Source organism: Haliaeetus leucocephalus, unplaced genomic scaffold (assembly GCF_000737465.1).
Source record: "Haliaeetus leucocephalus isolate CR32 unplaced genomic scaffold, Haliaeetus_leucocephalus-4.0 Scaffold587, whole genome shotgun sequence".
Lineage (NCBI taxonomy): Eukaryota > Metazoa > Chordata > Aves > Accipitriformes > Accipitridae > Haliaeetus > Haliaeetus leucocephalus.
The window spans coordinates 1,845,424-1,868,499 of NW_010973023.1; the positions used below are offsets into that span (position 1 = coordinate 1,845,424).

General features: G+C 40.8%; 1 protein-coding gene across 7 annotated transcripts in view; it reads left to right on the forward strand.

Moving 5' to 3' along the window:
• The window catches only part of USP40 (ubiquitin specific peptidase 40), a 37,990-nt gene extending 14,914 nt beyond the window's left edge, over positions 1 to 23,076 (forward strand). For 3 of the 7 annotated variants that reach the window (XM_010577910.1, XM_010577907.1, XM_010577905.1), the window contains exons 11-32: positions 55 to 373; positions 907 to 988; positions 2,038 to 2,209; positions 3,021 to 3,105; positions 4,274 to 4,344; positions 5,501 to 5,820; positions 6,776 to 6,902; positions 7,658 to 7,715; positions 8,384 to 8,437; positions 10,119 to 10,207; positions 10,861 to 10,947; positions 11,750 to 11,786; positions 13,447 to 13,511; positions 14,112 to 14,186; positions 17,529 to 17,655; positions 18,600 to 18,694; positions 19,949 to 20,070; positions 20,475 to 20,540; positions 20,775 to 20,985; positions 21,124 to 21,219; positions 22,077 to 22,171; positions 22,596 to 23,014. In XM_010577910.1, the coding sequence (XP_010576212.1) occupies positions 55 to 373; positions 907 to 988; positions 2,038 to 2,209; positions 3,021 to 3,105; positions 4,274 to 4,344; positions 5,501 to 5,820; positions 6,776 to 6,902; positions 7,658 to 7,715; positions 8,384 to 8,437; positions 10,119 to 10,207; positions 10,861 to 10,947; positions 11,750 to 11,786; positions 13,447 to 13,511; positions 14,112 to 14,186; positions 17,529 to 17,655; positions 18,600 to 18,694; positions 19,949 to 20,070; positions 20,475 to 20,540; positions 20,775 to 20,985; positions 21,124 to 21,219; positions 22,077 to 22,171; positions 22,596 to 22,704 (2,562 nt within the window). In that variant the 3' untranslated portion in view covers positions 22,705 to 23,014. The other 4 variants (XR_775046.1, XM_010577908.1, XM_010577906.1 and 1 more) reach the window with 4 other exon arrangements.

Here is a 23,076-nt window from a genome sequence, read left to right on the forward strand (position 1 = left end):
TTGCTGTATTTAAAACTGAGTATCTTCTTCATCTTGTCCTTGCTTTCCTTTTAGTATTTGCAGAATCATCCTCACATATTTCAGTTCAGTCCTGATGAAAATAAGGTTGGTCTGAAGGAAAAACACAAGCTCCTGTTTAAGTCAGATTCTCAAGGACAAGGTCTCCAAAGCCTTCCTCAGAAGAATGATGTCCAGTGGCATTCAGGAAAAAAGCCTACAAGGCTAAGGGACAGTTCTGGTCGCCATTGGTTTGATCTGAATGATTCAAAGGTCCAGCCAATCAAGGAGATGGATATTGAGAAACAATTTCAGGGTAAAGAGAGCGCCTACATGCTGTTTTATCGAAAATCTCAGTTAAAAAGACCGCCTGAAGGTACACAAAGCTCATTGTGATATTCTGGGGGCTTCATTCATTGGCAGTTTGTTTTCTGGAGGGCAAAGGGCTTTTCTGTCCTTTCCAAAAGTTGAAGATACAGTTTTCTTTCTAGTGCTCATTTGGAGAAAAAAAAAAAAAAAAAAAAAAAGGGGGGGGGGGTAACCAAGATACACAGAGGTTACCTCCAAGGAGGTGGTGACCAGTTAACTGGCTGTAGCTGACACTAACGTTTTTCTAGTACCCTTCACAAATACCAGCAGAACATCTACTGAAACAAATACACATTGTTGCTAATGGCATTCGTGTATCATTTTCCCTGAGGGAAAGATTGATGGGAAGAAGTAAAAGCACTTGTTTGTTCTTTGTATCATCTTGTGGTTTAATTTTCTCTGTTACGAAAGGATACAACATTATTGCTCTGAATTTTCAATGATTACTCTACTGTAATGTCTCATCTTGATCACTTTTATTGTTTGCCAAAACACATTTTAAGCAGCTGAGGCCAAACTAGCCTATATTGTTTGTTGCAGCGCGAGGAAATCCAAGGTACCACATTCCTGAACGCCTTCTGAATGAAATGAATGCTGCTAATACTGAGCTGCAAAAAAAGAGGTATATTAATGTAACTGTACCAATCTCTTAAACAGCATTCTTTATCTGCAGATCTCCAAAGTGATTTAAAATGAAAGAAACTCATTGAGTAGCGGCAGATACTAAAATGACTCAATGTCATAGAGATTTAATTGAGGAGTACAACTTGTATGTCCAGATTCTGCCTTCTACTGGTTCCCTGCCTCCCTGTTAGTGGTGTAACTAGGTGTTCTACAGAATTTCATGGGAAACTTACTTACAGTTTAAAGTTGTACCTTTTTTTGTGAAAATCAGGGCAATTCTGGAAGGAGGATGGAATATGTTATCATAATTACGTTTATAGAGGGAGTTCTCCTTTGGGAGAAGGGGAATGACTTGCTTTACTGTGAAACAACAAATAAATGGTATCCTTTGCCAGAATCGTAGAGGAAAGCGATAGTGGTATTCAGGTTGGTTGAAACTCCTCCTTCTGTTGAGGAACACACAGAACTGATGATACGCTTGAATCACAGTAAAGCTATCAAAATACAGACACATGCATGAGACACAAGTCCTGTGTGATATATCTCCTCTATGCAAATTTCACTCCTTTATTTTTTAAATGGCATATTTGCTGCTCTGTTTAGCTAATAGAACTGCATAAAGGTATAAAGGAGGAAGGCATGGCTGTGTCTGTCCTCACTCAGTTTCCATGCAGTTTTTCTGTCTGCGTTTCAACAGAGTACTGATCTGGAACACAGCCTGAAAAAAACTACAGTCTCCATATCCCTAAAAATGAAGTTTGTCATTCTGTTTAGAAAGGTAGAAGCAAGGTGTAGAAACACACAGAACGTACTGTTACAGTGCATATGTGGAGGATGTCTACACTAGCTCTGTATTGTACAACATGTAAATCACTGTCATCTTTGAGCACCTCTTTGCATACCCCTTGATGGAGGGGGGAATGTGACGGTGAATTTAGCCATGAGGGTATCAGTTCCAGGACAACTGCACAGAAGCATCTCTGCGATAAGCTAGCCATTTTTGGGGTGTTAAATTCACTGGTTTATTATTGTGTTATTCTTTCAAAGAGCGGAATGGGATTCAGCAAACAATGGCATTGATTTACATCTCCATTTGAGCTCATGTTATAAATTTCACAATGGGGCTTTGCATCCTTCACTTACTTGGAAAGAGGGTGTTGCGGATTTGACTATTGATAGAAGAAAAACGCTAGGAGACCTTCGACAATCAGTATTCCAGGTATTTCCTATGTTAAATGAACTCAAACACTTCATTATTACTTGAGCCACAATAACGTTTACAAATGTATTTATGCCGCGATTTTTATCTCAGTTAGAAATTTTCAAAGTAAATATAGCTTTAGGGGGCTAAAAACTACATGTGTTTACAGGAGGAAACATTAGTTTGAGGTCTGTTCTCGAAGTGTTGAAGAAACCATGAAATTGACGGAACTTAAACTATATAGACTTTAAAGCTCTCAGAAGCTAATAATTTATATTTGGGCACCATGTACATGGACATGGATTGACACTTTGCAGAACTCCAGACTTACTCTTAACATTTCAGTTTGTGACAGATTTGTCTTTGTATTTTCTAGGAGCTAGCTGGCCTTAAAAGGAAATAATCAGAGTAGTTTAAGAAAAAAGAAAATTAGTTAAAAGAAATATTTATCTTAACTCTTGAAAGTGTTATCTTTGCATTTATTCTCTACTTTGTTAAAGGAATATGACAATTTATAAAATGCTTTTTCATAGATATCTAAATCAAAGCTAACTCAATGTCAGGAAACACTGCTTTTCCTGTACCTCTGTAGCTCTACCTCGCTCTACCTCTCTCGTGTGCCCTCTCTCTCTCTCGCCCCCCCCCCCCGCGCCATCTCTCTCTCTTGCCATCTCCCCCCACTCTGGCCACCTCTCGCTCTAGTGCCCCCTCGCTCTCCCGCTCCGGCTGTCTTGCTGTTGCTCACGCCCGCTCTCTGTCTATCATCTATATCTATCTGTCTATCATCTATATCTAACTACTTATTATTTTTTTAATTCTTCCTGATTAGATGTTGGAATCTTGGGAAGGGGACATGATTCTCAGTATTGCCAAGCCTTTACCAGCAGGACTGCATCTTTACCAGACACTTGATGGTAAGACTATTACATACAAGGCTTCCATGTTACTTATATGTTGTATTTACAGCAGACATCGAGGATTTCATATATAAAACATCTTGGAGATGTGTATTACTGAACACTCTTCAAGCTCAAACTTACATGCAAGTCCACTGCCAAGTTATTTAGGACACTTTTATGAGTGAAATATGAAGAGTTTTGATACCTTTATATGTAATCTTTGTTGTGAAGTGCAGTAAGACTGCAGATCTTATGCAAGTTAAACGTATTTGCTGACAAAAATACATCAGTCTGTATTTTGACCTTGATTGCTTATGGATGTTTGCTTTCATAGTATTTACCTAGTAGGTAGAGGAGAGGGTAGAAGAGAGGAACCAGGGTGACATCAAAGAAAAATGTAGATTAGACCTAAGCTGAAGTAGGAATTTTTGTAAAGGAAAATGCTTACATAGAGAGTACATTAATTAAGAGTACATTAGTATTTTAAAATCATGAGTTCTGTCTCCAGCTTTGCATTGTTATGCAATTATAGGTGTTAGTCTTCAAAAGCCTTTTCAGCCATTTAAAAATTTTATAGCCTTTGTGGTCTGTTTCAGAAAGTTAGGGTTCTACCAGAACATAACCCAACTTTCCATGATGTTGATGTCAAAATACAGAGGCACTCGTAGCTGCTGTAAATATTCCTCCAGACACTAGTACAGTTCTTTAAATGACAGTGACTTAAAAAAATCTGAATCTGACTTATGGTAGGAAGGTAAAAGAAACTGCAGCATGGGCATTAGTATTTCAAAGAATGGGCTTGGAATGTACAGTATGTGACTTGTTTATTAAATCCAACCTTTTTATTTTAGATCTATTGATTTGCTCTTAAACTTTATGTAGATAATCCTGACCAAGCAGCTTTGCCAACTGCTAACTTGGGCCTCAGTTTGCAAGGGAAATTGAATTGAAACCTTTGTGCTGCAGCCCTCTTTACTCAGTGAGAGTGCTGTAGGGATGTGTACCCACTTGTGTTGCTCTTGCTACATGAGTGAACCCTAACTTACCCCCTGTAAATGCTGAACACGCAGCAGCTTTTGTAATGATATGCTTGAGCCAGAGTAGAATGTGCCAGCATATTTCAGTTTACCAGCTGACCCAACTTTTGGGAGGGGCAAGAACTTGATGATTTGCTCCTTTTTAGGAGATGAGCTGACTCTGGATTGCATTGGGCTGGCTGATGGAGCAGACATCTTTGTGTGGAATGGAAAAGAGGTAAAAGAACCAAATACCCTCTCTCCTTGTCAGTGTCTGGAGATTGCATCTTACCCCTTCAGAAGTTTTGGAAATGTTGAGCAGTTCTGCAGATGTGCTACTGACATACCAGCATTAGCTTTGGGGACACCTCTTCAGCCTCATCTAGGATACTATGATTTTACAGCTTGTCCGTAGACCTTGAGGGATGTATGTTGTGCTGCTTGATAAAATTATAAACAGAATTATAGTATACAGAATGCGATATGGTCAGATTGATGGTGCCTGTAGATATCCACTGCCAGTTACATTGGAGTGTATTCTAAAAACATCTGGTGCCTCTTGGAAGGAGATCAGTTGATAGCAATGCAATAACAAAAACTTATGCCCTGTGGTGAATCATTCCATATATATAAAATTAGACCTGTCAATGACTACTTCTGTGTATGGTCTCCCTGAAATACTGTGCTCCTTTTCTAGTGTTGCATCTTCCTTCTTAATATTAAGGCTTCTGCTTAACTTTCAAATACTTGCCTCAGCGGTTATGTAACACAGCATTTATTCCATCTCTGTAATGGAATAAAATTTTACTTTTAAAAGAGATTTGTCGTAAAAGTATACATTTTCTTTCTGATTTATCAAAAAAAAACCCAAAAACCTAAACCAAACCAGAAGAAAACATCTAGTAACGGAGTCACTCTTGTCTTGGTTGTACTTATGGTCTTCGCTACTCCAGGTTTCTGTGTGATTAAATTGTCTTCAGCAAGGAACTATATTCTTTGCCTAGGTTGAATATCAGAAAGGCCAGATTTTAAAATCTCTTTTGATCTGCTTCAGTCACACTTTTGGGTAGTTCTTTAATATCCTGAGGGGCTAAATTCTGCTGTTAATCTGATGGAGACCAAGTGTCCACTGGTTTCCCTGCTGCTGTTACCGATATATTTACTATACATGCAGACTTGGAACAGACCTTAGCATTATGTTTTCTTTTCCCAGCACCCTTGAGTTAGTCTAGTTGTTTGTTCAGTAGGCGTTTGGTCAAAGGTGGTTTATTTCTAATGAGGAGAGAGGGTCCATCTTTTTGACTCAGTAATTTTATTGTTGTCATTTATTGCTGTCTAGTCTTTTCTGTATTTTATTGATCACCACTGCATAAATCTTGCATTCCTCACTTCAGGTTGGTGGAACAAAGGTCATGACAGGTGCTGATCATGAACCTGTGGTCATAAACGTTCTTCGTTTAGCAGAGTATAATGAAGGAGGGAAGGGTCAGCATTTCACAGAATCGCAGCACGTCTTTTCATGCAGCGCAAAACTGGGTGATCTGCGCAGAGCCTTAGCACCATCAGGAGGAATCATTCTAAAGAACGGCTCAGGAGCAGATAAAGAAGCCAAGAACTGGGAAGTCTTTCTTGAAGAAGATATGAAGGAAACAGTGAAAGGTGTTGGCCTGATGGATGGATGCTCAGTACTAATCTTAGACAGCCATGACCAGAGGTAACCATTTTGATTACAAGTCTAATTAAACAAAAAAGCAATTTTGGCAAAATCAGCTCAGTTAAAATTATGCTAGCTGTATATATTCTTTTAACTACTTGTCACTTTGAGCTTTTTAATTCAAGATAATGTAATCTTAAGTTTTGGAGATCAGATGCTTATCAACTATTAGATATTTCTTTGCTCTTGAAGTGCACGTGTAGTCACATCCTTTGACTTACACTTGTAAAGGGGAAGAACTTAGGGAGAACAACTTGTGCCCAGTGTGCTGGCACATCTTTGGCATAACCTGAATTTCTGAGGCTTGAGCTGTGTGGTTCAGTGAGGGACTTGGTGGGATGAGAGAACAGAGCAATATCAGAAGAGTATGCAGCTCTGCTCAATCTGCCAGTTGAATCTGAAGTTGCTAGGGGCAAATTTCTGGTCTCATTTTGTTTCCCACTGTATAGCCCTGAGGTTAGGTTCCCGTTTTCAGAGACGTCTATGTGCTCGTTACCTAAATTATGACTTCCTAGTTAAAACAGTAAGGAAAAATTGAGATTAAATCAAGCAGTGAGAGGGTTCTACAGCAAGGACTGTTTCTGTGTTTATATACGGTAGCAGAAAGAGAGAGAAAATCTCAAATTTTTACTTATAACTAGGTATGCTTTTACTGTATTTTTTCCAGAAGCCTTAAATCCAGCCTCAGAAAATGACTTTAGACTCTGAAGTACCTTCAGAAGCTCAAGTCCCATTGAAAGCCAGTTACCAAAACATAGTTTTTACTGGTTTACTCGGTAACCAGCCCAGAGGTTCCTGGATGCTGCCTGAGGCCTCTGACTCTTACTCTGTAACATGCTATCACTCTTAATGACCTAGGCATTATCACTTTGAGAGCTTTGGTATTTAGCAATCTAGCCCAGACAATGTGTAGTTTTCCTGTCTTTGACCATCTTTGCACTGCTCATTTTTACAGCTTCGTGAATATGTCAAGTGGCAATTTGACTGCTTTTACATATGACATCAGCTGGCTCCAAGTTAAAAACTTCTGCAGAACACAAGATGAAGAGAAACATGTTAAAATTACTGCCACTATTGAAACAGTAAGGAGTCTGATTGTTCACGGATGTAAGACAGGCTGCTTCCCTGAAAAGCTTGGCCAGTGCACTTGGGCCAATTTAGTGGACTTAGCCTCGAGACTGAAGTTTTTCTGTGATGAAAATAGTGTGCAACTCAGAGTTACTGTTACTGGGATACTTAGACTGCTGTGTAATAAGACTGTAGCATGGGTAGCTTAAACCAGTGTAGTCTACATTAGTGTGTTTTAGTGTGAAACAATTTTCTCTTTGGACTGTCCTGTAAATGTATGTTTGTTGAGGCTATGTCAGTAAACAAAACCTAAAAGAGGAGGAAAGTATTATTTCTTGCTTTCAACATAGGATAGGAAAAAATGCTGGTTTTCCCCAAGGGGTGGGCTTTTCTGGTACCTTTTCTGCCTTTTTAAGTTATTTCTTGTTACAGAAAATAAGAAGTACTACTTAGTTTTGCTCACAAAATTACTGTTTGTAAAATATTAGTCTTCTGGTAAAACCAAATATTAAATACCACTTTCTTTTCTTTGGAATACTGTTTTTAAGGAAAATTTCCACAAATGTGTTATGATACCAGTACATTTATTTATTATATATATTTGGTAAGATAATGTTAAATGTATTCTCGGCTGTATATAGTGTTAACAGGAATAAGAACATAACTAGGATGCATTTCAAGTGAAGGCTGTCTTTTGTGGACTGGCATTTGAACAGCAGGTGTGTTACTGGCATCCTGTGTTAGAGGTGTTAATATTGCTTTCTTTTAGGTGATGTCTGATATCAAAATGAAAGCAATACGGGAGTTTCAGCTAGAGGAGGAGCTAGGTAAGTGTTCAGCTGCTTTACTTTTAGATCTGATAATGTTAGAATTTACTGGCTGGCATCCGGCTTTTTGCATCAGTCTGTTCAAAACAGCAAATCCATTGCTGTTAGGAGTTTTTTGGGAAAGGAGGAGAGTGCAAAGGACTTAAAATTCATCGAATTCTGAAGAAAATTACTATTTTTCCTAGCTTAAAAATGAATCAGTGTAAGTCTTGATTAAAATACATTTTATGAAGCTCTTACTTTTCAGAAGCTGTTTTAGTAGGAATAATCATGTTGCTTTACTAAAGTATTACACTCAGAATTGAAGAATAATTTTTTTTTTAACCTTATTTCTTTCTTTAAGACACTCCAGTTTTCTTTCTTTGAAGTTTTTGTTGATTCCTTTACCTTTGGAAGCACTTGGTTTTGTAGTATTACTGATTGTGGCTAACAGCTGTCTTCAAAAAGAAAGTAATCTATCACTGAAAGGATAGAAACCAAGACTGTTCATGAAGTCTCTAGGAATCTCTCTCCAGTTGTACTTTTGATGTAATACCTCCAGAGGGAGGCCTCTAAGATAAACTTGTTGTCATTAATCTTAAATATGTTCTCTGTCTAAACTTCTGAGCCAAATTTCTTCTTATTTGACTTAATATATCCATCTCTCTTTCCTGCCCTTTTTGTTACAGCAAATGACAGCTGTCTTAGACCTGTTAGTGGAAATGGGAAACTTTTGTCTCCAGGTAAATTTATTTAATCATCATTCTGTAACAAGTTCAATTGGGAGACTTTAAGCTTCCCTTTGTCCTCTCCTGGGAGAAGTACACACACATAACTCCACTGATTTCCAGACTTAACTGAAGCAGTTGTGTGGGGTTTTTTTTCCAGTTTTACTGTTTACTAGCAGTACCAATACAAAGGTAAAACTTAAACTTAAGTGTTCAGCTTGGTTTTGTTACTTGCATCCCTAATGAGTAAAACTGATTAGCATACCTGCTGTTGTTTATCGACCACTGGCCGTATGCTTCAGGACTGTGGGAATTAACAGAAAATTCTCTTTCCCATATTTATTTTATAAATTGAAAAATCTCTACATTATCTGTTTTGAATCATATTTAATACATTTACAGAGCAAATTTCTAGATGTTCCAGGAAGCAGAGTCCTTGTTCCATGTGTTTCTAACTTATATTTCCTGAAACAAAATGGACTAAATATATTTGTTAAAGTTTGATGTGTAAGGTTGGATTTCAGAACAGCTTGAGCAGCAAACTTGAGTCCTGTGGTGATGAAGGAAGCACTGTTAGGTTCCTGTTTACTATGAGAAGGCAGCTTGTGTCTGTGGTGTATTAACCCCACTGAATAACATCTGGATTTCTGCTTCCATAAGAGTGGAGGAACATGTTCATGCCATAGCCTGCTCTTCGGTTTACACGAGCATGCACTACCACCTGTCACTATATAACTGTGCTCCTGATGGGCAGTGTTCAGCAGAAAAGGACCCACAGCTTTGCTTTTGCCGTTATTGGGGCAGTGGTGAGAAACAGAGTGGATCAGCATTCTGCTTGCTGGGAAGTGTTTTCTGTATCTTTGCTATTTTGCTAATATATTGCATTAGTAAAACATGGCCAGGAAGCCAAGGAGAGATTCCTTCCTCTCCATTCAGTGCTTGTCAGACAACACCTGGAGTATTGTGTCCATTTGGGGGGCTCCCCAGCATGAGAAAGAAGCCCTTACAACCCAGAACCAGTCCAGAGGAGAGCACCCACAATGGTTTGGGAGCTGGAACATAGGAAAGAGGAGGGAAGCTGGGTTCTTCCAGGCTGAAGAGGAACAGGCTTGGGGGAAGGAGGAGTAATTGCCATCTTTAACTCCTTAACATGGACCTATAGAGAAGGCAGAGCCAGATTCTTCTCAGAGGAGCACACGGAAAGGATCAGAGACAGCAGACACAAGTTTCAGCAAGGAAAATTCCAGCTGGTATGGGGGTGGGGGACTTGCAGTATTCACATTGGGAGTGGTCAAACAATAGACAGGCAGCCCTGGGAGGCTGGGAGATATCCATCCCTGGAGGTATTCAGAGCCTGACTGGAAAAAGCCCAGAGTGAACTGATCTGACTTCAGAGCTGGTTCTGCTTTGAGCAGGGATTTGGACCAGACAACCTACAGAGATCTCTTCCAACCTCAATTCTTCTGTTGCCCCATATACAAGGGGTGGTGGGGAGAAACCATTATACGAATGTTGCTTTGCTGTCATCATAGGAGGTTTACAGATCTGATGTAAACACTGTGGAAGTGGAGTTCTCTAAATGTCACTGAACATTTTTATCTTACTCTAAGGAGCAGCATAATAGAACAGATATTTTCAGGAAGCAGCAGCTTATGATGTTCTCATCATAACATCATTGGTTTTGTCCTTCCTGAAGTGCCTGAGGATTATACTGTCAAGGAAGCGGAACTGAAAATGGGAAGCTTGCTAGGGCTGTGTCATGGGAAAGCTCCAACTTCCACTCAGGTATAGTAGTGCTGTGACTGAAAAGAGTCTCATGCTCCTTTGATAGTTTGTTTACATTTCCCAATATTTCATGTAGTCCTCTTTTTACTCTTGTAATGGTTGTAAACGGCATGGAAAAAATGCTCAGTGACACTAAGAATTATACATATCAGCATGAAGGTTCACACCATTTATCTCAGTTGCAGAAGGCCAAGAGCATATATATGACCAGTTAATATAGCTCATATGATTAATGGTAAATCGTTTATCATTTGTCTGAGGTTGTCCAGCTTCTGTGCTCTGATGTGCGTGTACTTTTGTAAGGAGCATAAAGTAAGAAAAGGGGGATATTGCTCTTGATATCTACGAGTTACAACTATTTTTTCTCTTGCATATTTATATATTTCTAAAGATCAGAGTGCTAGCAGGTTTTATCTCTCATTTGTAGCAGACATGTACAGATGGTTAAAGAAGCTCTACTGATGGCCGTAACTTAATTGCATATGCTCCTCTGTCCTGCTTAGATTGTTTACTTTAGCCCAAAGTAGTTTCAGTGCTATTTGACTGATGGCAGGCTTGCAATAGCTTGTATATGTGTGTGCATTAGGGGGTGTTATTTCACAGTATTTCCATACTTAAATATGTATTCTGATAGCTTATACTTGCTTTTTTAGCTCTTCTTATATTTTATTGTTGGGAGTGACCAAAACACAAGCCCTGAGATGGAGATAGTTGTGGAGGAGACTGCCTCTGTCAAAGAGGTAAGTCTAGCTGCTTTTAAAAGCTTTTGTCATGCCTAGGTCAGGTCTGTTGCTCCTGGAGAACTTTGCCTTATAACCATGCATCACTTCGGGTCACCAGGAGACATCGAGGCAAAGGAAGTGTTTCAACTTCAAAAGGCCAGCGGGGAAGAATGTCTTAATCTTTCACCAATTAGTAAAGAGACATCCGTGCTTTTTTCCAAGAATAAGCATAGCCTGGCTGCTTCATGCATGGCTAGCCACTCCTTTTATACACAGCAGTCCTCAGAATGATATGCAATTATGGCAGAGTCTGCCACAATTTCTTGTAGTTCATCAAACTCTGAACGCACAGAATTGGAGTGAGAGGAGTCAGGAAGAACTGTGTGCAGATCGAAGGAAGCAGTTCTCAGTACTGCCAATCCAGACTTCTGGCTCAGAGTGCCAACATCTACGAGTAGTGACTGGGAAGCGTTGAGTTTGCAGGTTTGATTTCTAAAAGGTGCATCTTCAAACTCTGGAACAGAACTTGTTCAAGTAAAGCAGCAAACTGACAGCAGAGTTTGGTTTTTTTTTTGTTAAGTTTGTAAAAGCTGACTCACCTGACATAGTAAATTTCTTGCCTGAAAACAATCTCATACTTGAAGAGATTAATACATAGCTCAAATACACCATGTCTATGTAATTATATTGGGTTTAGGAGTTGACCAGGAATCAGTCACTCAGTTTTTATGCTGGCAAATTCTAGTGTAGATTTGCTTAAAACTTTGTATTTCCCAACCTATGCTTTGAGACAAGTCTCACCATATGTTTCTTTTTTCAGTGTCTAAATTTAATGCTGGAAAAATCTGGATTATCAGGTTAGTTGTATTGTTATTTAATGATTTTTTTTTTTAAAGGATTTCCAGATTTCTAAGACAGCTCTTTCTACCCTAAAACTTAGAAGTTGTAAGTTTGTTACAATGGTCTATGTGTCACTGTAGTGTGAGGAGGGGAAAGAACTATAAACTTGCAGTCTTACTCTGATAAAAACTGGCTGTGCAGTTCCTCTTGAAAATCAGTTTCAAGCTTTCTATTTAATCAAAGTATGGGAAAATCCACAATTCCTAGACTATTTGCTTGGGTGCATGTGCAGGTGGAGGTGTTTGGCTGTTTTGATAAGATTTGCTGTCATAGTGGGAACCACTGCATGAGATTAACTATAAAAAATAGGTTTTGGTCACTTTGCAAAAACAAGTTATTCAAAATGAGATCACAGTTTGGCCATTATTTGGGAATCTGAGTGGTAGCAGTTACTTGTTATTAAGCTTTTACATGAGGATTAAGGGAGAGATATAGGCAGCACTAGTGTGACACATGAATTTCCTGGCTGAACATCTCTTTTTGTTGATGCTGATGGGGGGGAAGGAGGAGAAGACACTTGGAGTGGCATTGTTTTCCAGCTTTCGTTCTAAACATTCATTGAATATTGAATGTGTGTTACAGTGGAGTGATGGCTGCAAATTCAGCCATGCTCCAAAACCCATAAAAGTGCACCTGAAAGACATTATTGTCAGAATATACATTGAGTAGCCCAAATGAAAATTAAATAGTGTGCCCTTGTGTACATGTACGTATGAGTTGAAGTAGTTAATAGTGTCTTGAAATAAACTTAACCTTTTTCATTTCCCTATAGTGTAGGTTTACTGCCAAGAAACAATGGTTCTCTTTTTATTGCTTTATTTTATATTACCATTTTTGAACAATTGAATTTGACCTTGTGTAGAGATTCGTGATCTGACTGCTCTCATTCAAAAAAATGTCAGACTTCAGTGGATTTTGATGTTCTTGCTGTTTAAAAAAATTGCAAGTTTGGTTTGGGTTTTTTTGTTGTTGCTTGGGGTTTGGGTTTTTTTCCCTCCATGGAATTTACTGATGAGATTCCTTCTGGGCCTGAGTTTTTTTAGTTATGACAGTCAAATTTTGCACCTTGCAAAGAATAAAGTGGATTTTCATCAGTTTTTTTGGTCAAATTAAAAAGTTCAATTGTATTTGTTCCTTCTGTAGTTGGTGCTCTTTATATATAGGTGATAAGTCTAAAGTATTGTAGTTTCTGGACTACACCATCTCTTTTTTTTTTTTTTTTTTCTCCCTGCAGCATGAAGTCTCCTGGTAGACAGTTGGGGAGGGGAAGTTAGATTTTTCCTTATAGTATAGTTTTCACTTTAATGAGCCTGTCATTGATTCAAATAGTAAATTGACATGGGAATTCCTTCGCTTTCCTCTTAAACCAGGGAAATCAATTAGGTAGGTGAGAAGGAGACACTTATGCAAATAAGAGAAGACCATTTGCAAACAACAAAGTGTTTCCGGGGTCTGGGGAAGCACATGAAGGTGGTACTTCATTCAGTTTGTCAGAGCGTTGTTTAAAAAACAAGCAAAAGAACCCCTTAACGCTTATTAAGAGTTTTGTAATGTTTTTTTGAAACAACATTGTTGGCTAACTAGTTTTGCATACGTATGTTTTTGGTTTTTTGGTAGGTGACAACTGGCATTTAAGAAGGATTGACTGGTGCTATGAAGCAGGGGAAGCATTAAGTCAGGAAGTAAGAGCATCCTATTTTTGACTTGAATCATGCAGTAGTTTATTTACTCCATTTTTCTGTGGAGACTTTCCCTGACGAGAACTGCATTAGAGCAAATGCATGGGGGGGGTTGTGTGGGCTACGTTAGTACACACACTGTTTTATTTTCACAGGGCTTTATGAAGATAGTGTTGGAATACCTATGGTTAAAATGTAAATCTTGCGCACCTGCCTCTTGTGTTCAGAGACTAGGATTAAGCCATATCCACATAGCTTGTTCTAAAGTCTAGGCTTACCATGCATTAAAGATACATCTACAAAGAAGCATGAGGTGTCAGTTGGACAGCTGCAGAGGTGCAAAGGAAATCCACAGCTCAAGGGGATGCTCTGGAAGGACTCCTGCAGAGCAGACTCCTGTAGGTGCAACCCTTTTTTGTGTGCAGCTGCAAAGCTGTCTCCAAGCAGTGGATGTTAAATGGGTATTTCTGTGCTCTTTGGTGGAAAACCAAAACACCTCGGAGCTTTGGCATGCAGGGCTGAAAAACCACCAACGTATACTTTAGGAAACAAAGCACAAGAACATGTAGACTTACAAGCGTACTGTGCTTTCTTTTCCTACAGAATGCCACTCTGAAGGAACTTAATGTTTGCAGCGGAGATACTTTGGTTGTAACTGAAGGAAAACTTCCGGCAAAGGTAAAATGAGCGAGATGGTGTTCTTTAGTCAGTTGACAGTGTCTGGAGACTTGGATATGATAGTTGTTTCTTTTTTTCCCTTGCTTATTTTAAAAATGCTTCCATTGGAAAAATTCTGGTCGGCCATAATGAGCAATGCTTTTTGTAGTTTTACAGCTTTTTTGATTTCAGTCAATGCTTATAATATTCTTAGTCTGTCCATATTTATTCTTCTTTCAACTTCTGTAGCAGAAGGCTTTCCCATTGCAGCTTCTTTGCCTAGAAGTGTGTTAAGGTTACTGATTTCCTCCAGATCTGTTATTTCTGGCATGCAAGATTCTTGCAAAGGCACAACTTGTGCGCTACTACTTCCTCACAAAATGATAAAAAAAGAGGAGTTTAAGTGTTTGCCTTCAGCTCAGATTTGTGCCGAGGATGGTGTTTGAAAATGGCCCTACCGGGAGATCCTCTTGTCAGCAATGGTTACACAAACGGAAGGATTCTTTGCTAACAAACCTCAAGCAATATCATAGGTCGGTTAGGGTTGGAAGGGACCTCTAAAGATCACCTAGTTGCGATCTTTCACTAGATCAGGTTGCTCAGAGCCCCGTCCCACCTGACCTTGAGCTCTTGCAGGGATGGGGCATCCACAGCTTCTCTGGGCAACCTGCTCCAGTGTCTCACCACCCCCGTGACCAGAGGCCGTTCCCTCAGCCTGCCCCAGCCCCTCGCCGCCTCCAGGGCCCTGGGCTGGGCCCACAGCCTGCGCACCAGTGTCTGGGCTGGACTGGGGAGACCGGGAGGGGACAGAGGAGTCCAGCTGCAGTCGCCCGGGTACAAATAAGAGAGGAGGGAAGCACCTTTACCGCTCTTTTTCTTGCTTTATGGGGCCTTTTAAAAATGGGCGGTAAACCAGCCTTGAACAGAACTCCTAATGGAGCAGCTAGAAGGGACCCTAATGCTGAAGGCCAGCACTTCTTCCTGGCAGACGTGTGGCGGCCTGCTTCTGCAGGGGAAGAGCTGTCTCTCGGACTTCTTTGCTTGAGCTGTTGCTGTTCTTTGTGCACCGCCGCGGAGGGTCCGGCTTCCTTCTCAGGCTGGGCCGATGGCAGGGCGCTGGGCGGGCGCTCCTGCGCTGGTGTCGGCGTGCTGTCATGGAGGGGAGGCCTGGTGTAGTGGTGCCAGGGGAGCCGTGCTGGAGGTGGACCCGCTTCCTCGGCTCTCCTTGGTCTTCGGGTGGATCCACCTCCGTGGGCTCCACGCAGTCAGCCCGTGCAGCTGATAGTGCCTCCGCTCGACACCGCCTCCTCTTCCTCCACGCTTCCTGCAGCCGTCTCTCTTCTCTCCGGCTCATTCTCTCAGCCACCCGCCTTGCTGCTGTGAGACCTCTTGGCACCAACCGTTCTTGGCAGGAGAGGGCCTCGAGGCTCGGAGAATTGTGGGCCAGCTGCCGGGGTCCCCTATTTACAGAAGGCAGTGAGGCGGCTTGTGACATCAGGAGGCCATGTGGTGGCGATGCATACGGCCACATATGTCTGTTTTGGGAGCTGGGGGCCTGTGGCCTGAAAGGTGCCCTGATGTGGGAGAAGGAGGAGGGTTGGAGGGGCTGAGAGCCCCTTTCCTGGGGATGGATCGCTCCCCCGTGCGATTCTGCTGCCCCTCGGGCACAGGGACTGCCCTCCACCTCCCCTTGTGTGCCCTGGGCTCCAGCCCCCTCCTCATCCCGTGCCCAGGGTGCCCTGGGTGAGATGGTGGCAACAGTGTTCCAGGAGGGTCGGGGTCCTCAGTGACCCCCGCCCACCCAGCTCCCTGCAAGTGGCGCAGTCCCCCGTGCCTGTCAGCGTTGGGAGGGGGCAAAGTATCCAGACAGCCCGCAGGCGGGAAAGAGAGGTGCAGCTGCCCTGAGCAAGGTCTCCCAGTGCTCCCTGAAAGAATTGCCGATTGCCAAGTGTGTGGGCCCTTGTCTCCCAGCCCTGCCCATGGAGCATGGGGAGGTGCTATCTCTTCTGTACTGAGCCATGAGGGAGAGAGGAGGAGAGAGCCTGGTGTCTTTGGGGCTGCAGTGCTGGTGCAACGTGAGGAGCCTGTCGGAGGGGTTCTTTGCAAGTGAATATCTTCAAACATAACATCAGCTGGGTTGTAGAAAAGACTTGAACTGTTGCTCATTGCCAAGAGGTATCTTCTAGGTACAGTTGCCAGGGAGTTATGGGAGGCCACTGATACTGATTATTCCTGAAGGCATGTTACAGGACTAGCTACAGTCCTAATCTAGTTTGACACCCGTGGTATGCATGTCCCCATTTCCATCAACCTCTTCCCTCTGAGCTTGTGTTTTCATATAGATTGTGTTTTCGTGATTCTTGTAACACCACTATATCTCTGCAGAAAAGCTGCAGCATGAGATTTCCAGTTTATCCAGCAAATTTTGGAGTTCTTCACAAATACTGTTCATAAAGCATCTGAACTTTATTCTTCTTATGGATTACATAAAGCTCAGATTTTTGCCCTGCATAGACAAAATCTCCTATACGTGGCTGTCTTCACATTCTTGCACATTTTCCTCAGACTGTGACCCAGCTATGTCTGAGGAGGGGAAGGAGGGAAATAAGCACAGATGCTCTCTTAATGAGGAAATACAAGAGGCATGGAAAACCATGGGTCTGTACCCACTGCTCTATCCCCTGAAGTATAGGGCATTGTAAATTGAAACAAGGCTAAAAGACTTTGCAAGAACCAATGGGCAGACAATATGGATCTTGGCAAGTCCATGGTGAATAAAGCTTCATAAAGGAAAACCAGATATTTTTAATATGTTTCTTCTCAGAAGAAAAACATAGGATAAGAGCTTACACCAGCAGTGCAGTGGGTGTTAATAGCCCAGTTCAGAGTTGCATCTGAAAGAAAGCAACCTCTCCTGGTCAGGAAAGGAGAGGTATCATCAATTTAATGTCCCTTCGTGGCCATGCAGAGCAGGTAAGAACATCAGTAGCTTCTGAAGCAGCAGAGTAGCATTGCAGTGGGTGAGCTTAGATGAATCCAGCTTCCTCTGGCAAGGTTGTATCTATGTCCAAATCTTCAGACAACAAGTGTCACTCAGTTGGATCTGTAATGTTAGATGCCATGACAGCAGAGCCAGGATGGTGAGGTTAGGCTCCATGAGACCGGATTTTTTTCACTCTAGTCCCTGTAAAAGTAGGAAGTGAGCGTTCATGATGTGTTATCTTAGATGAATGCCAATAAACATGCCTTTACAAAAGCTCAGATTTGAATAAGTCTTTTCCTTCTTCCTGAGCTGAAGGTAAAATTTTTCATCGTCTGCATTGGAACACCAAAGCTACCTGGTACTTTCTGTTCACTTTTCAGGGTTTCCTGAAAATACCCATCTGGTGGTTCAAGTCTTCAAGCCATAGGAAACATGGAGAGAACACACAAGACCAAGTGAATGGGATGACATGCAAGATGGATGCTTTGCAGGTGTCTCCTGCAGGAGGTGAGCTTGATCTGCTTTTGAAAGGAATCATATAGCCTGATTGTCTGTGATTGCACCGAGAGCTTTGAGTCAAAACCAAAATTTTAATCCAAAGCCTTAAAATGCTTTTGAAACCAATGAGTGGGAAAGGAGCCACTTAGGAGACAGGTGCAACTTTTTACAAGGCCATGAATGCTAGGTAGTGTTCTGATGTTCCTTAGCTATATTTGGTCAAGGGTAAGACTTCCAGTGTGTTTTGCAGCAGGGGCTCTTTACTTGTCAGTAAGTAAAATGGCTTCCCCATACCTGAAGGCAGTGGCTGAATTGTAAAGCATCTCCTCAATGAGCATAGAGGTGATTGGCTTCAAATGCCAGGCTCCTAATATCATACTTAATTCACGTCAGGCTATGTTGCTTTTTGAGAAGGTGTAAAAGGGACGATGAGTAAATATTACACAGCATAAAAGACACTACATACAGTATTTTAACCTGTGATTCTTCTTGTAAAGGTCAAATCCAAATGAAAAAACAGCTAGGGTAGGAAAATCAAGTGAGGGTTGAGAAGAAGAAAATTAAGTGGGGACAACTGTGCATTGGAAAATGGGAAACAAACTGATTTTTCCTTTCTGCAGTTTTAACTTTCCTTGCAGCACACTCTACGTTTCAGAGTCATAACCAATAATTAAGACTAACTTGAATAACTGGTCTTAGTTTTAAAATTTGATGTATAGGATCTGTTTGAACTCTTCCTGTTTGGCAACTGACAGAATGTATTTTATCAGCTGTGTATTATGTTTCTTGAACTGCCCCCCCTTCCCCCCCAAAACAAAAAAAAACAAAAAAAAATGAGGTCAGGTCCCTTCTCCAAGTGAAATCTCACCATGAAGTGACTGTTATCTCTTAGGACGATAAACAAAGTCATGTTGACTCTTGTGTTGTTTCTTTCTTCTTCCCCCCATCTAAAGATTCACCAGAATACATCCACACAGACATGGATCTTTGTTATGCTGGCAATATAGAAATAGCAGGAGAAGCTTCTTTGGAAGATCTGAAGATGCAGGTTAGATGTTCTCCTGTATTGGAAATGTACGGCAACACTGTGATTAATTGATCTCTATTAATACCTATTTTCTATTTCCTTTTCCCTTGTCTCCAGTATGTTCTGATATGGCATTTGCTTATATGCCATGTTCAGTGGTAAGTACCAAGAGGCAGTTGGAGCATGTAGCTCAGAGACTTCCTTAGTATGTACCCTGCAGTTGCCATTCTACCTCTCATGTGTCCTGACCTGCAAAAGCCTTGTTGCACTTCATCCAGAACTTTGGCTTGCAGCCCTATCTTTATTTCACAATGAAAAAATTCTTCATGAGAAGCACACACATACAAGCACTTCCTAAAAAGCCCCTTTCCCTTTCCCCATTTTTTCTTTTTTTGTTTTTTGGGTTTTTTTTTTTTTTTTTTTTTTTTGTATGCTGAATCTAATGAATAAAGAATTGCTTTTGATGCACAGAAGGTCACGTTTGTCATTCAGGAAGGTATAGCTTAGTTTCTTTGGCCAGAAACTAAGGTGCCTTTTTATGCTTTTTTTAACCATAGAAGTATGATTTTAATACACTAAGAAAACCCGACCCAAACCAAAAAAAACCCAAAAAACCCAAAAAGCAAAAAAACCAAAAACCCAACCAAAAAAACCCACCCCAAACCCACAAAAAGACATGAAACAATCCTATCACAAGGCTCTTTATTGTTTAGCCAGTTGGTTGTTCTACTTAAACTGCATGGGAAAGGATATCTCATCTGATTCTGATCCTGATCCATGCCAACACTTACTCTTTTGGGTACGACTTCAGTTTCAGTCTTTGGCAAACTACTGCTATGAAAAACGGACCATTTGCATCTTGTGAAAAAGGAGAATTGTCGTAGCATGGAAAGAGTATTGTGTCCTTGATAAGGGCTTAAAGGAGCTTGCTTGGCACTCTGCTAGAGACTGGGGTAATGATTCTGTCAGCCTCATTCCCTCCCAGTTATACAATTTTTGGTTAAAAAAAGAAATTCGGTACTTTTGAAATGTAAGTTAAGTTGAGAAATGTTGGGAGGGAGTGAAGTCCAACTTGCTTTGAGGTTGAAGAGTGACTAAGTTGATCATAGCCCCTACCTGTAAGTCACAAGCAGCAGCTGGTGTGGAATAAATCTTCATACCTTCCCCTATTTCTGATTGCTTTAGTATTGCACTGAGAATTAATAAATGGGTTTTCTTCTTTTTTCCAAGGAGACTGGCTGCTAAATTTACTGAAGAAATGTTTCTTTTTTTCAGGCTATGACATTACTGTGCTGCCAGGAGCAGATTGTCCCACTGCCCTCGTTTCTCAGAGCATGGACAGTGGATGACAGTAAGCGCCCAGCCAAGCTTTTACGAAACAACAAGCAGCAACTCAAGTAGGTTTCTTATTGAACGTGCAAGTAGCATTGCAACAGACTGGCTGTTGACTGGATTGTGGGATGGTTTGGTAGAGAAATAAATCAGCTCAGTCAAACATCAGCAGAAAGCTCATTTCTGGTTACTTCAATTTTTTGCTGAGCACGTTTTTTTAACTCAAGAGCTGTGGAAGGGAGACGTGTGAGCATAAGTAGATCATACCATGCTTATTCTGCTAAGCTTTATATTAGGTGTTTTTAAATGCCATTTTTTTACTTTTCTGAGTTTTTAATTTTTGTTCCAGTAGCCTCTTGCTTTGATTTTCCAGATAAGCACAGGTCTACTTGACTAAAAGAGTGATTTATCTACTCAGGAATTTAGAATATATGGTTGGAAATGTATATAATCTTTGTTTTGTTTTCAGTGACTATAAGCTGGGTGCCAGAGTGGAAATCTGCATAGAACCTTTGCAAAAAGAAGAGCATTTGGGGTAAGATCTCAAGATACTTATTACAGCAGTGCATTTGAGATGAGACTTAATCGAGCACCTTTTAACTTAAATACTTTGTCAGGATTACAGGTGTCAGTATGCAAGAAGACTTTGGAGCTTGTTTTTTGTTTTCCACAAACAAATAAGGGAGGGCGGGAGGGAGTGAAAACTGGGAATTCTGGATTCTGAAAGCATGATTCACAAAACTGCTCTATTTTCTCTTCCTGATGACAGCCCCCATGAACTGCTGCTTCGAGTCCAGATGGGCATACCAGGGGAGAGGGACTACTATGACTCCACGGATTTGGTGTGGGATATCTCCAAAGAATGTACAACCTGGGCACTGAGGCAACAAGTGGCTTCTCACTATTGTCTCCCTGTAGATAAAATTGAAATAGCCAAATACTTTCCTGAAAGATTTGAGTGGCTGCCAATATCTAGCTGGGTAAGATCTGGAATGACAGAATCCAACCGTTGTTTGAGAGAAGTATTTGTTGGTTTGTGCTGCAGTTCTTGAGCAAGCATATTTAAGCAGATGTTGGAAATCTGCCATGTATGAATCTTCTGCTTTGATTTTTTTCAGACACAGCAAATTTCAAAGAGGAAACGGAAGAAAAAACAGGAGAGTTTACAGTCAGCGCCTTACCACCTGAAAGATGGAGATATCATTGGGGTGAAGGTAAATTAACTTGGCTTTAATTGTTGCACAAGGATTAGGTTCAGGCACTGTCCCCTTTGCAGTATCTTAATTTCTTGCTAGTTTTCCTGCATCCTGCTACATCTCTATGAAAGTACTGGGATGTGGATCTGGACAACATATTGTGTGGATTGGAAAATTGTTGCTACTGGTGCTTTTTCTTCTTTTTCTCCTGTTCTTAACCAGTCTGATTCAAGTTTCGTGCTTCTCCCCTTGTATCTTGGTACTGGCACTAGAGGGCAATATGTTAGAGGGTCTTGTGCAGCTCTCAGCAGTCAGTTCCTGCTCTACGCTTGAACACTACCCGGAAGAAACTGGATTTTTTTTCTTGCCCTCATTTTATTGACTGGTTTTTTTCCCAACTCAGCATAAAATCCAAGAACAGTGCCCTTTAAAAATCATATTGTAAATTTAAACCCATTACATTTTCCAAAGAATTATTACAGATCTATTTAATTCTTTAAAAAATAATTACACAGTGGCATATTGAGCTCTGAATTAGGAATAAGGCTTATTTAGGAGACCTCCAGAAGAACATACTTGCTGGGTTTTAAAGCAGTAGGCAAAACAGTCTGATGCCCTATCCTGATGCATTGGACTATTTAGAGAAGTCCCTGAATAAGGCAAATTCTCTGTTAAATGCAAAAACTGAACAGAGGAGTCTAAAAAACTTTTCTGTCTTTTTGAATTTTTTTCCACTTAATTAACATGAAGTTAATTGCTGTAAAACTGGCTAGAGGAGATACACTGAAAATTAATTGCATAAACTGAGTAACGTGGGAAAGAGTTTTGGTAGATGAAAAGTGTAAGCTAATAAACTCAATCATTTTTTACAACAGAATCTTCTCCTTGATGACACTAAGGACTTCAGCACAGTGAGAGATGACGTTGGAAAAGAGAAACAAAGGCAGCTTGTGTTACAAAAACAGAAAAGGTATTGAGTATTTACATTTATTTTTCTTTAGAAATATGCAAACTGTTCTTTGCTGCTTTTCAGACTGGCTTGATACTTGGATAATTTTTTGCAACAGCGCTTGCTTGGTGCTCTCAGAGCACACAGTTCCAGTAGTCCTGAAGGAAGTGCTCAGATAGTTCAAACTCTTGGCTTTAAGTGCCATGTTCCTACACCAAGCCGCAATTTTTGCTCTTGCAACACACTGCAACATTTGTCCCTGCCTCTGGAGATGAAAAATGAACTGCTTGGCTGCACTGGCCCTGCACAGGTTGTAAATGTGGGCTTGCAAGGTCATTCTTACAACTAAGTGGAAATCAAGTTTCAGTCCAGGTTTGTGGTGCTGTTGGCGCTTAGGCTCAACTCTAATAAGAGGCATCTTAAATTCTCTTTTTTTTTTTAATAGTCGGCAAGCCGAACGCTTACATGACCATGTTTTCTCTGAGGAGAAGCTGAATATTAAGCACCGTAAACCAGAAGTGGCACTTTCTATCAACGTGGGTGTTTTCAGATAGCACCAGGAGATGATTTGCTGACCAGACCATACTACCTATGTACTCAATTGGCATGGAGTACCTCAACTGGACCAACAAGAGGGTCTTTCCTGAAGTGTCTTCAAGAATCACTGAGACAAACTGGATATATAGGGTTCAGGATAACTCTGATTTTCTTCTAATCTCTCTTGGGGGAAGTGCTTTAGCATCCCTTTATCCATGTGGTACTTTTTCTCAGGCTAGGTAAATGCACTTTATCCATGAGAAAGCTGATTAATATATTGTATAACCTTTTGGTGACTGTTTTGTAATCACCCTAAATGCTTTTTTTTTTTTTGGTCAGATGCTGATGTCTTGCACCATCACTACAGCATTGCTGGGTTTTTAATGCAG